At 40.2% G+C, this 14502-nt stretch overlaps 2 protein-coding genes across 4 annotated transcripts in view; one reads left to right on the top strand and one right to left on the bottom strand.

The window, feature by feature from the left end:
• The window catches only part of DOCK1 (dedicator of cytokinesis 1), a 277211-nt gene that overhangs the window by 89579 nt on the left and 173130 nt on the right, over positions 1-14502 (top strand). The gene's annotated exons all lie outside the window — the stretch shown is intronic.
• INSYN2A (inhibitory synaptic factor 2A) overlaps positions 34-14502 on the bottom strand; it is a 42660-nt gene continuing 28191 nt past the window's right edge. Inside the window, exons 3-5 of one of the 2 annotated variants that reach the window (XR_010651796.2) lie at positions 11970-12041; positions 2632-2935; positions 34-1303 (exon numbers count right to left, since the gene is read on the bottom strand). Coding sequence is in view for 1 of the 2 variants with exons in the window: in XM_065844009.2 (XP_065700081.1) it covers positions 2752-2935; positions 11970-12041 (256 nt within the window). In the remaining variant the exon portion in view is untranslated. Of the gene's footprint in view, positions 2936-11969; positions 12042-14502 lie in introns of both variants that reach the window. The other variant, XM_065844009.2, reaches the window with a different exon arrangement.

A 14502-nucleotide genomic window follows, 5' to 3' on the forward strand; every position in this document is an offset into this window, starting at 1 on the left:
CATGGAAATCATACGGACTCGGAAGATAGCAAGTAATATAAAATCACCGCAGTATTTATTGACTAAAAAGTATTTTTAAGCATGATATGGGAGGAAAGTGCATATAGCAAATTAGTGTATGAAAGTGCATGGTATTGTCGTTGAACTCGGCAAAGCTACGTTATGTGGCACATTGAAAGTGAAGATGCTTTTTGTTCGTTATCACCTCATTTTATAAGATTTTCTACGTTAGGGTGAAAATAGCTTTGTCAGTCACATTGAACTAAAAGCTCTAAAGAATGAGGGTTTTTCTCTCAGTGTTTAACCTGAGCCTGAGTGATTCTAAATGCAATACAATATGATAACATTTTACACACTTGCAAAAACATTTTATTACAAATTACATCGTATGGTAAGATATAACACCATATGTAATTTTAAGCAAGACTATATGTATGTTTAGCTTTTCCAGTTTTTAAAAAAATGTAAAAAATTAAAAATTTGCAACTTGTTAAGAAAATAGCCTGGCCATGTACAGAACACACCGAGAGAACTTCCACCTATAGCTCTTTCGATATTTCCCTGGTGAATTTCCCTCTGTCGTTTGGAATAATTAGGGAATCTGGTCTCTGCGTGAGTCGGTAACCGCACGGAAAAACAGTTCAGGTTTGTCCCCGCGCTCCAGAACGTTCGCAACGGGTTGATGGGAAAAGCTATTGATTGGGTGACACTAACGATTTGGAATTGATTGCCACTGAGAGATAGAGCCTTGATTGAATTTCTTTCCAAAAAAACCCCAACACTAGGCATGGATGAGTTCATTAATTATTAACACTATCATAAAATAATGCTCAATACTGTTGTGTTTCCTTGTTATGTCCGTATTTGATATTTCTTTTTAGGGGAAAAAAAAAATATATGTATATTTTCTCGTTTGGGTTTCTAAAACATGTAGGGTGGGCTGCCTTGTAAACAGGTTTATATTTTCAATTAAAAATGGTATAAAATACATGAAACATGTTTGTTTTCCCAAACAAAACAATTGCACTTTCTTCCTGGGACACAGGATCACCTTTTCTCATCCTTCGGCTTCCACAAAAATACTTCAGGATATCGTTTGCTTATGTACAAGAACTCGTAGCCCTCTTGAAGGTTCACTGCAAAGGGGACTCTTTTTCCATTCAAACATGCTGAAGTTCACTGGGAGGTGGGCATTGACATCTTCTGCGTTTCTGTTCCCATTTTCACTTCTTGCTCTTTGCTTTGGGGGGAAGATAAGTTTATTTTCTTCAAGATTTCTTGCAGTGATGGATTTGCTGCTGAGCTGAGAGGAGAAATAGTGTGAATGAAAGCACTTACATTTTCAGTGTGTGCAAACTCTTCTGCCAACGATTACATTTCTTCTACCTAAAGGCTGAAGAATTTGTATCTTCCTGATGCTGCAGGGTGTACAATTTCAAACCCAATTCTTACTAAACCAGCTTGTCACGTGAAACTATGACTCAAATGATCTGAAATACTTAAATATTCCTGCTTCCTGGCTACTTATAGCAAAAGAAATTCTTCCAGAACTGGTCATTCCAGATGCAAGTTTAATGACAGTGACAAATAGTTCAAGGGAAAAAGTTGCCGCTTGTAATTTGGAGCAAAGTTTTGTGTCATTTAAAATAAAAAAAGGGGCAAATTGATTCATATCTAAGTGTGTCGGTTAGCAAGTATGATTAATAGATTGATATATAAATTATAGTATGTTAGGAAACCCATCTGAGAAGCTTTATAAATAAATAGTATTTAAAATTACTGCTCCTTCCAATGAGGTTTTAAAGCGTGATGCGTACTATAAGTTTTTCTGGTGCCTTCTCCAACAGCATAGAGGTTTTCCAAAGGCTACATTACAAAAAGATATTAAATGCTGGCAAATGCCAACAATCTGTAGAGTTTTTCATGGTTCTGTTTGGGGGGTGGTTGCATTTAGACCTTTTGGGTACCGAAAGACTAAAAGTGAGATGTAGGGCAGGTGATTGTCCCATAACTTTGACCCTGTCAGCTCGGGGGGGGGGTTAAAGGCTCATCCTGATTTTGGGAGGTTTTTGGAGATGAGCAGCAAACGTGGTTTGTCTGCAGATGAGGACACAGCTAACTTAGGAATGACGGTGTGTTGTCAAAATGTGAGAGGTTGGTTGAAGTCTACATCGCATGAAGGCAAATATACACACAGTCACATCTTAGAGATGATTCATGGTCTCGGACCACGTGAAAAATTGTGCTTTGTCCAGGATTGATGTGCTGAAAACTGCACTCCCCGATCAACGTGGATTTGTAAAACTGAACACCGTTGCAAACATAAGGCTTGCTTCCTTTTTTTGTTGGTTAAAGACAATAAACCGAACCCCCAAAAGGCTTTAAAACAAGAGTGATATTTAGCTGCGTATAGGATGACAGCCTACACTTCAACAGGGTAGAATGTGACGCTTTCAGATCTAAAAAGGCGGGGGCGGGGGGGAATAGTTTTACTTTCCATCTTTGTACAAATCTCAATTCAGGTTTTACATCCCACATTGGCGAACTGCAAAGAAAAGTCGGCAAGGTTATTATTGAACTCCTTGCATCTGGACATGAGTTTCTAGGTACAAAGGCCTTTTTGGTACATACGGTGAGAACTACATTGGCCGGTAACGCGGATCAGTCTACCAAGATCCTGTTGGACATGATGGACGGAACTCCAAATAATTTTCAGAGAAGGCCTTGGACTCCACACGTAATGGACGTGGGTTAAAGGAACCAGAGTTTCCACCTTCCATGCTTTTTTGATTCAGTTTTGGATTTTTGCTTGGGAGTGGAGGAGTAGCTCTCCTGAGAATAAGGCAAAGGTGCAACCTGAGTTTCCTCGATAGGATGAAGTTTTCTCAAAACTGGCTGGAGTTTATCTTCTTGCTGCTTAAAATCCAACTCCACGCTAAAAAAATAGGAAGAGAAAAAGCAGTTGGTTAACTAATAATGACGATGGAAAGGTTTCCGTTAAGCCAACAGGGCGCGTGCGATTCATTTATCAAATTCAAGGACAAAATAAAGGTTTGAATCAGATCTCTGCGTTTCTTGCGCCAAAAGGGATCAAGGGGTCAAAGAAGGGCAGACTGCAAAAGAGAAATAGCAACTGGAAATTTCAGAAGAAATTGTCTAAGCTGGAATAACAGAAATGATGGGAAATGAGGGTGGGTTTCAGTGCCACGGCCTTTGCAGGCTCAGCACACACCATGGTCTAACACCATTTGCTGATTTAAGTGGATTTTCTTATTCTCTTTGGGTGGCGGAGAGGGAATCAGAGATGCCACGAGAAGTTTGGGATGTGTGCTTAATTAAACCGTGAACAACATTCTGAGCAAAAACATCAGCATTTCAGTGATCCGGGGACACTTTAACAGCGGAGGAGAGAAATACATTAGGCAAGAATTCTAATATTCAAACTATTTTTCCCAACTCTATGTTGTTAAGCAGAAAAAAGACTTAATCAAAGATGATAATTTTAAAAGTTTCAGCTATATGCTTGAATTATACCTACGAATACTAATTTTTCAGGAGGCGGCTGTGTTGGGGATCTTATTACTGCAGGAGCACACTACAAACCTACTGATTAATATCCATCCTCATTAACGAAAGAGCAATGCTGTCTTCAACTTAACACGTTCTTGTTTGGTTTTTTACCGAAAAGCAGTTGGTTAGATAAATGTGGCGTTGATCTTTGTGATAAGATCAGGGTATCGGTGCACTAGGGATTCCCCAACACGTGAATTCTTTCAGTAATACAACATGCAATAGATTCTTCTCTAAGAGCTCTCTAAATCTCATTTAAAGTGGCATGCAAATCTCTGCAGATGTTGCTATATATTGGAATTGGTTTGTTTCTCAGTATGAAGTTTTTTTTTGGGAAAAATAAGGCATTTCAGTTCTGACATTGGCAAAGTTCATTTTGACTCTCAAAATGTTATTCTTGCAGGGGAGCTCGCTTAAGAGCTGCTTGAAATAGATGTAAAAGATAAATCATTCTAATATACATTGCTGAACAGAATAACCTTTTTTCATAATCAATTTTTATTAAAGATAGACCTCAAGAACAAAATGTCTTGTTTCTAGTCCCTATGACAAAACCCATGTTATTGTCATTTTTTACTGCAGAACAGCATTTGCAGCACAGTTCTGTCTTTCAGCTCTTTACATCCAAATGAAATATTTTGCTTCTGAAGAGTATAAAGAGGATGAATAAAACCAGTCGTATTATTTCAGCATCTACAGCTGTAAATTTTACCAAATAATTGATTGTTGCCTATCAAGATCAATTTATCGAGCTTTGTAGGGTTTTTAATGTAACAGCTGCCAGCAGACGAATGATTTGCTTGCTTGCAAACGTAAGTTTTAGTGTTATACCTGTTTGTGTGGCAATAATAACACAAAAACCTTCTCATTCTGTGATTTTTCACATCTTTCAAAATTAGCTCTAAGTGACTTTATTTTTGTTCTTTCTATCAATGATAAGAAATCCTATTAAATTCAGCAAGTGTTCCAGATTTGTCTCATTTATATTTTGGTGGTAGAGCTGCAGATATTCCCCACAGACTGATCCTCTAGCTGTCCCATTCTTGCGTTCCCAAACTTGATTTTGTCACCTGTCACAGCCCTGACAATCTTGTTTTGCTTCGTGCTATTTTTGTATCTATAGGTTTCCTCTCAAAATGACCTTTTCTTGCAATATTCTCTGTGCCATGTGGCTCTTTTCAGTTTCAAACTCCATCTGTTTTTCTGTCTCCTTAAGCCTCCCCATGATAACTCCATGAGCTTAATTAACGAGGACTGTATCATCTTCTAGCATTATGCATGGCAGGGATTATAATTATTGGCTTCAGAAACATTTTTCTTAGGTGAAATAATATCTTTCAGTAGACTGCCAATAGTGAATAAGCCCTACACAAGCAAGAGATGAATCTAAATATTATATAATTATATATATCGCAAATATTTGCCTGACATTTCTGATTAGGACATACTAAATATTCACTTACCTACAGTATCACTGAATTTGGAACACTGGGTTGGAGTTTCTCAGTGTCTTAAATCGTTTGTGTCTGTGAAGCTCCAGTGCAAATGAGGCTGTTTTTGTCTGCACAACTATAAGCAGTAAAGTTTTGTCTGTGATAAATACTCTGTTTTTCTATGTTTTCTCCCCAAAACAACTATATGCTTAGAAGGTTTACAACAGAAACTGTACATTTTAGGGCAGCTGCCTGTGCATCAGTGTTCGCGTAGATGTCGTTCCCATGAAAATTTGGCCAAATAAACTCAAATAACAGACCTTTGAGAATTTGGGTTTGATGTGCTCATTAAACACAGGCAGGGACTTTGTAATTGAAATTTCTGAAATTCCTTCACAGTGAGACGGGGCTCGTCCAGGACTGATCAAAACAGCTCTTTGCAATTGCAGTTCTATTAGTCTGTGCTTGGCTGAGCCCCAGGGCTGAGGACCCAAATTCTGCCTTTTCTGTCATCGTGTTTTCTGCTGGGACTAATACCGGCACAAAGGGAACCACAAGGAGTTATTTCCTTTATTATTATTTTCCTTCTTTTCCCATTTCCCAGACACCGATGTTATTTATTGCACAGCACTGATGTGCACTAACCTGACTGAGGAGCTTGGCCGAAACGTGAATCACCGTCTAATTTTGTCTCTAGAAGAACCACTGACGTGCTGTGGAATTCGGGTTTATAGCAAATGAGGCAAAGTTTGCAAAAAGGTAGAGGGGATGGGTGAATGCCACCTTGAAAACTGTTTTTATACACGGATGTTAATTTTGGAGTTGAAGTCAGCAAGAGCCCCTGTGGGGTTTCTCTGTGCTTTGGGTGTTGTGTCCTCCAGCCTTCCCTTTTCGTACTCGTGAAATGGAGTTATTGTGTTTGGAAAACAATGGCGGCTTGCAGACTGCAATAACGAGCAGCCCAGGACAGACTCGGAACACGACTGTTTGCTGTGCGGAATTTGAATTATTGTCAGGAAAGAAAGAGAAACAAAAGATGTTCAATAGCTGCTCAGCAGCGAAGGGCTCTGTGGGAGAAGAGTGAAGAGCGACGGAGCTGGTGGAGAATCTGGAGCACAAGTGTGATGGGAGCGGCTGAGGGACCTGGGGGGCTCAGCTGGAGAACAGGAGCTGAGGGGAGACCTTCTGATCTCTGAACTGCCTGAAAGGAGCTTGGAGCCAGGGGGGGTTGGGCTCTGCTCCCCAGGAACAAGCGCCAGGAGCAGAGGAAACGGCCTCAAGTTGCGCCAGGGGAGGTTGAGGTTGGATCTGGGAACAATTTCTTCCCCAAAGGGCTGTGGGGCATTGGAACAGGCTGCCCAGGGCAGTGCTGGAGTCACCATCCCTGGAGGGGATTAAAACACGGGTAGATGAGGTTCTCAGGGACGTGAGTTAGAGGTGGCCTCGACAGTGCTGGGTTAGTTGGTTGGACTTGATGGTCTTAAAGGTCTTTTCCAATCAAAACGATTCTCTGATTCTAGGCACTGCCTGAGGTTCTCACCAAGCGCTCGTGGTGCAGCAACACTGATCACGGCAGGGTTGGCTTGGCCTCCAGCCACTCTCGGAGGCTCTGAGAACATCTTGGAGGTGCTTTGGGGGTTGTGTGGCGCAATATGCTCGTGTGTGCACGTGCTGCGTAATGTGAGCGTGTGAAATCCAGTGCTCTCGAGAGGGGTTATAACTGTGTGTGTGGAGCCTGTTATACGATAAAGGGGGGGATGTGGAGCCATGATGGGCAATTTCAGGCCAGATGCTGAGGGTGGTAAGAGCCTGGCCCAGGTTGGGCAGAGAGGTGGTGGATGAACCATCCCTGGAGACATCCCAGGCCAGGCTGGACGGGGCTCTGAGCAACCTGAGCTGGTGGAGATGTCCCTGCTCATGGCAGGGGTGGCACTGGGGGAGCTGGGAAGGTCCCTTCAACCCAAACTGTTCTATGACTCTAATGTGGACACCTCGCTCAAGGCATGTAGACAAGGTGGCCAACTTGCTCAAGCTGCTTCTTTCTGGCTAATCCCATCTTCTAAATCCTAGTGCTGGGGATTAGGGATCTGTGTGATGGATTTTCCTGGTTTTAGCTTCATGTATTTTTTTTTTTTTAAATGATTTTAAGAATATATGTTAATGAGTTTATTTTTTGCGTACTGTCAGCAGAGTGAACTTTTTCTAATTACGTTGCTTTACAAGGGATTGAAAACAGTTGGAGGAGTCAGAACCATTTAGTTTTAAGCATATGGACTGTGGGAGGGTATCTAGCAACAAGCTTAAAAATATAGATGGGTTTTCTTTTCTAACACAATCACATGTTACTGATATGATTCACTTTAAGACTGTTAGATGCTCATAATTGGATATGTGGGTTACTTGTAAGATTGCTGAATCAGAGTAATTCAGGTTCAGGACCAGGTTGCTGAGGGCTCTGGGCAGCCTGTCCCTTTGCTCTTTACTTCAAGGAGAAACCTCCCTCCTCCTACTCAACCTGAGCTTTTCCCATCTCCATCAACACCCCTTCTGTTTATATTTTTATTACCTACTTTGTAATGTTAAGGCCCAAATCCCAGAAGCATTTCTAGGACAGCCTAAATCTTTGTCTTGAAGTAGGTTAGGTGAGGCAGGAATTAAAGAGTATCATAGTGTCACCTTCTGGGTCACATTAATGGGATGACATGGCACTAGTGCATGCCGCATCTTGGAAGAATCCAGATAGGCACTAATCACTTGAAAATTAGCTTAATGCACTTCTGAGCAATCTCTGCTAAGTTTCCTACTGCAACCTGAAAATCACAAGTGTTGAGGATCCAAAGCATTGCCAGCATTAGCAAGCCATTGAGATCCATTCTTACTGTTAAAGCATCTTACAGTCTAGAGATAAGTTAGATTAAAAAAAAATTACTATTATTATCATTTAGTTACCTTATTTTGCTATCCTGGTGCTATATTAGGGAATTACGTTTGCTTATTTTTCACTTCTTGTTGCCGTATTTATTAACTTCAATAATTATCACTATGTTTAACCTTTAAAAGTGAACTGCTTCCAGGTGTGCTCTGTGCTACCTAATTAACTTCATCCTCATCGTTTTAACCTTTTTCATTTGCCCCCGTTGTTCTGAGAGTTTGCAGGTCGTAGATTCAAATAATTTGTTTTCTGTTGAATAGCTGGGATCCACCTTAGAATAACTTCAATCTCCAAGACAAAACTGAGTACTGAAAACCAGCATATTTTAGAATTTCAAAGGAATAAAAAGCAGCCTAATTAATGGTTGATACAGCTTTGAGTAATTTTTCCCTCCAAGAACTACAGCGGCATAGTCTTGATTTAAGTTTGTTCCCCTTATGCCGAAACTTGGTCTAATAAAAGGTTTATTTCCAGATACTAAAGTAGCCTTGTAAAAACTCTTGAGTACTTCTGACCTTTGTGACCAAAGGGAAGTTTAGCACGAGTTCTTCAGGACGCTCCTTCATGGAAATAATTCATGATAACGGCCTAAGAGTAAATCACGAAATATTAAACAGAAGATTCCTCTCCTCACATAGATGTCTGCTCAAGGATTAAAATTCACATGGGATAGTAATTTAAACAGGAGCGGAAAGGGCAGTTCATCTAAAAGATAATTACATGAATAAAACAGGCTGTGAAGATTTTAGTCCACGTGGGCTTTGGGTGTTACAGAATTGGTACAGTTTCTGCATATCAATGCAATTTCTTCTTGATAGCAAAATTTCGCTACACTTCATTGTTTAAGTTGACTTTGTCCTGAAAATATAGGCTAATAAAGCTTACTTTCTGTCTTTAAAAGTTTCGATGGTGAATTTATATTAGTTTGTACAAGGTAGATGTAAATGTTTGTCTTTTGTTTGTAGAGGATGATGGAGAAACTGCTTTGTGGCCTTGGATTATGAGATATCGACACTAACAAAATAGATTAACACTTGATAAAATTGTTGTTTAATTTTACTAAATCATTTTTTTACTACTAACTTAAATACTGTGTGTAAACCACTATAAAGTCACGACACTTCATCCTTTTTAGTGACTGTTGCAGCCTGTTGCTGTGCAGTTGGGACTTGATATTCAGACTTTAAAACCTATTGCAACACTGTCGCTCAATTAAATATTTTGGGCTAAAGCGTAGCGGCTAAATGAGTATTTAATTGGGAGTGGGAGCTGTGAATTGATGTGTGATGGAGTTAACGTGGCTTCTGACACCTGCGTCTGGAGGTTCCTGACAACTTCTTGAACCTATTTCTCATTGCAGAAATAAGCAGAATTTTGAGGGAAATGGGGAATCAAATTATAGATGGTTGTTTATTGGCTTCCAAAGCAGTTAACGTTTTTGGTACCTTGTTGTTTTTAATAGTTTCCTAGTTATTAAAAAAAAAGTAACCTAGTTGCTAGTATGTATTCCTTTCAATATAGAAGATATATAACATAAAAATCGATGTAGAATCTTAGCAAAAATTGTAAATTTCATATGGACAAGAATTCTATTCTCAAAAACCTGTTCTTAGAAGGTTTACTAACAGTATTTTCAGTTTTGATACTAAAAAGCAGCTAAAAAGCCCTTAAAATACAACAGTGTTTTTTTGTCGCCCTCTACGCTGTCTACACCTTATTAATATTCTAAAAAGTCGTCTTGAGGGGGACGAATTTAATTACATTGATTGTTTCTGCGTTCTGGCTTCTCATCTGTGCTACACTTGACATTCCTGGATGCAGCTGGGTAGTCAGTAGGACAACTTAATCATCCCTCCAAGATGCTGTTTCACTGCGGATTTAAAATCAAGGCTTGAAAAGAACTCTGAATATAATGTTAGTGTCTTCAAAACTGAATCATATTTAACAAAAAAATTCAATGTCAATTATGGAAAAGTTAAGGTTTTGTCTTGAAATTATTGATTTCCCCCATAAGGGCACAGGTTATATTAAGTCTCCTCTGTCTACTACTCAAGACTGAGGTGGGTCCAGAAGAGAAGATGCAGAAGATCCAGTTTGTCAACCAGGATGATCCTCCTGGTCCGACGTGGACATTCACTGACAGCTTGCAGGGTGCAGCACGCTCAAAGATATTATACCCAGGTTTTCAGTGCAACTTGAACGATTTAAGCTGAGTTCTAATTTCTGTTCCTAAAAACTGTTTTGTCTTAAAGAGAAATCACATCACTCTGCAGCATTCATCTTGCAAACTCTTTGCAAAGTTTTGTGTATCACTGCATCCACATTTAAGAGTAATTTAGCATCCTCACTAATGAAATGCCATGTGTTTCAGAGGCTTTAGTACTGTAGTGTTTGACTTGTGGAGGAGCAGACCCTCCGACAGAGCAGTCTTAGTGTAGTTTTATCAGCCCATTTCTCTTTTATCCCTTCTGGCCACTTTTCTTGCCTCAGTAATTCAGTCTTCTCGCAGTTTTGCACTGTCTGCTTTTAGACTTGTTGCCCGCAGCATGTGTTCTACTAATCTGACAAAAAGCTGAGCCGATTTTTGCTAAAACTCCTCCTGGAAACGCCGCTTCAGGCTTTGGTAGCTGCAATCCCAGCTGCTGTTGCGCTGGGAAATACTGCGGAGCGAGTCCTGCCTGCTACGCCGTTACCCTTTAAATAGGGAGACACTTGAAATTTGTATTTCTGAAGTCATTTCTTGCTCTGAGCAAGAAATTGCACAGGGGCGAGCTCAGGAAAAGGAAGGGTTTTGTTATTTATGTTTCTAAACAGTGTTCTAAAGGACAAATAAATATATTAATTGCTTCCTTCCCTTGCATCGAACAGCATCATTCCCTTTTATAGTTAGCTGGTAAGTAGAAAAGATGGAGTTTTCCATCTTTCTTTCCTTCACTGATAGGCAGTTAAGGCACAATATATAAATAGCTCAATGTCTTCTGCCTAAATCAGAGACTGAGAATTAAGGGGTGAAGGGGAATCCTGTGCTTTTCACACCAGCCAAGATCTGTACCTTCGCTTTAGTTTGTATCTTCACTGTAATCATCACCGTTATACATTTTTCATCCGTACTGATTTTCTGGAATACTCTAATACTGAGATGCGTTTGTTTTGCTCTTACCTGCACCGTGTGAAAATATTCAGTTGGTTTTTAAGACGCTAATGGAGGAGGACAATTAAGTTGTCAGTATGAAACACACCATCAGACGCAGGATGGCTTCACGTCATGCCCACCGCCTGTTATTCCTTCCCCAGAATAAAGCACCTGCCTAAATGGATCTCCTGGCTGATGAATTTTAGGAGGGGAACCTCTGCTTTAGAGAAATAAGAAGCGATATCCTTTCACCTTTTGCACCTGGTCTGTTTGCAGTGAGCAAACTCCAGGGATTTCCATCTGTTCTTGATTATTGCGGGTACAAAGCAATCTTTAACAAAACCTTTAAGCAGTTTGTAATTCTTTTATCCATTTGACCATGAGCAAACTTGTCTTCACCTTACAGAACCATCCACCTTCACGGCAAACATCTCATTTAAAGTTCGTGGTGCTGTTTGTGTTGGACAGGACATATTTTCCCTGCACTTCTTAAAACTTCTTCACTAATACAAAAGCATATAAACCCCTGGGTAGCGGTGTCATTTTCCAATAAATCCGCCTAGATTTTATCAGGTTCTCTTTGCTATAAAGTCTCTCTCTTAAAATCACTTTCTGAATCCAGTAGTTCCCGCTACAGAAATCAATTTGACGTATGCTGACTTGTTGGACAGAAAATGCTGAATCTTTCCATCTAGGTGAAAATGAACCTCACCCCATCTATTCTTGATCCGAATAGTTACACTTGTTGAATATTATTAATTTAGTGAAGTCAAACTGATTTTCTGTTTTCAAACCGGTTTTGTGTTATGGAAAAATCAAGGCCAGCAATTGATCTTGCATTAGTGAATAAATCATTACTTACACTTAGGAAGAAGTGGGAATATTGATATTTTTAACTTACCTATAGATAATACATGCACTGTTCCTGCATGTGTCGCAATTAGCCGTGTCTTGACCAGTCCGATATGAAAGCCTACAAAGACAAGAACACAAGGTCATTAAAAAGTAATTATTTTAATATGTTTTTGCCTTCTGTGATCCCTTTTGTAGAAATCAGAACATGAGGATTTTTGTTTAGAACTTAAATATTGCATACAGAAATGTAGCCATTAGGAAAACAGGATCAAAACCGGCGTAATCAGCTTCACTGAAATGATTTTGGAAAATTAGTCTAATGACGGCAAGAAGAACATAAGAATTGGTGTACTTTTGTAAATTAAAGGGGAAAACAACAAGGAAACCAAGTTACGTGGACCGTTTCCATAAAGCTGCTGGTTTGCTGGGGTTTTTTCAGCTTTCTGAAATACACGAGGCTTTACCTAGGTATCGGTGGACGTATAGAACATAATACTGGAAAATGGCATCTACTTGAAGAATTCTGTCCCTCAACAATGAGGTCTGAAGGTGTGTTGTTGTAGGGATGCTTGTGTCTTATAAGGCAGAAAATGCCATTTAAATAACATTTCCCGTACTCACCGAGCCTACAGCTGCCCCATCACGCTCTGGTTAGAAGTCAGTGCTCTTAGTTTACTCGCCTATTGTCTCTGACTCGGTCAATTTAATTTACAGGTTTTTTTAAGGTATGCAAATACTTTTTTTGTACACGGAATTTTCATTAAAATTAATATGTAATTTATGATGAGTTTTTCTTAAAGCATCATTTTCCGTATTGAGTATTTTCAGCTTTTCGGAGATGATTTTCCTTTTAAACTACGGATTTAGCAACGTTGCCTGCTCTGAGCCATCTTATGAGTTAGAATTCTTTGTAAGCCCCAAGAACCCCACGCGGCATCACAGTGTTTGGTTTCCAGAGGGCACTTGGAGAGCTATTTAGGACTGTGCTGTGCTGAGTGTTGGTGCACTGTAAATTCAATTATTTCTATATAAATTAAACTCTTCATGAAAGAATTCTCTTGTTGATACCCAAGGGCTTTGGACTTTGACTGTCGTGTTTTGACATAATTATCTACATAAACACTTGCATGGAATTCATCTACTTCATGCCAGTGAGGGTTTTACTATGGGCGTAGCGTTGCCATGTGAACGTGAGGCAGTGAATTTGATCTGCTCTGCTCACTTACTGAAAAATGGAGCTTCGTATCAGTGTAAACCACTAGAAACAGTTTATTAGCACAGTCTGGATACTGGGTTCAGGAGGCCAGAGTTCTGGGTGTTTACGTTTTCCTTATGAGATGGAGTGTTTTGGATAAGGATATTCCACTGTAGAAGAGCTCAGAGCAGTAACTTCATTGCTAAATGAGTTGGTGTTTTCCTGGAAGAGTAAATCCTGTGAAATGTGAAGTTTTTCACGGAGCAAAGATTCCTAAGAGAAACAAAAGTTGGTTTTGGTCTGGTTTAGATCCAAAGTGGAATAATTCACTTTACACGGAATGAGATGCCTTGGAGGCAGGAGTTCCCCCAAGCTACGACTCCTGCGGGCAACGCACTTCATGTAAAACTAATCTCAGCATTAAGCCTTGCAGCTCATTTTACTAATCTTGGTTTTGGGAACACCTCATCAGTTTAAGTAGTATTCCATTTTCTAACTTGATTCAGTGTCTCCCTTTTTTAATCCATTCTTCATGAAGGTTAAAGTTGACCATGGCGAGGTTGTGCTGACCCATTGGGTGGTTAAGCTGCTGTGTTGGGGTCCGGATGTGCCCGTGATGCCTCGTTGCTCTTGGGAAGAAGAAAATCCATCAGCCTTCAAGGGAAATGTAGATCTAATTACATTTTTGGTACCGAGGTGTGACCAAAAATCATGGATGTTAAACGAGAGGTTGTTGATTTTTGCCCTTCTGGTTGTCATCTCTGTCTCCTGGCCTCCTCAACCTGGAGTTTTCCATGTTTGTGCTGCAGTGTGGATCGTGCACTTCAGGTCTCCTAAAACGTCGTGCAGCATTTGGCACTTGCACAAAAGTATTTTGTGCCTTTGTGTTTGTAAAGATGTGACAAAGCTGTTGTGCACCATGGCCAGGAAAGGTGCATTGATCTTGAAAGGGGACTGTATTTCCCAAGTAACAAGTGACAGGGCGAGAGAAAATGGTCTCAAGTTGTGCCAGGGGAGGTTGAGGTTGGATCTGGGGAACAATTTCTTCCCCAAGGGGCTGTGGGGCATTGGAACAGGCTGCCCAGGACAGTGCTGGAGCCACCATCCCTGGAGGGCTGGACAGATGGACATGAGGTTCTCAGGACACGGGGCACTGATGGCCTTGACAGTGCTGAGTTAATGGTTGGTCTTGATGATCTTAAAGTCCTTGTCCAACCAAAAGGATTCTCTGATTCTAAAGGCCTCTGCTTTACAGGACAGATCAGCTGGTATTAAGATGGGGGGTGCAGTCAGAGGGCAGCACTTGGCATCTTTACCATGACAAGTTCATTCTTGACATCTACTTCTGACTTCCATGAGTAAGACCCCACTTCCCACTACTGAT

The sequence above is a fragment of the Patagioenas fasciata genome, chromosome 8 (genome assembly GCF_037038585.1).
Source record: "Patagioenas fasciata isolate bPatFas1 chromosome 8, bPatFas1.hap1, whole genome shotgun sequence".
In the NCBI taxonomy this organism is placed as follows: Eukaryota; Metazoa; Chordata; class Aves; order Columbiformes; family Columbidae; genus Patagioenas; species Patagioenas fasciata.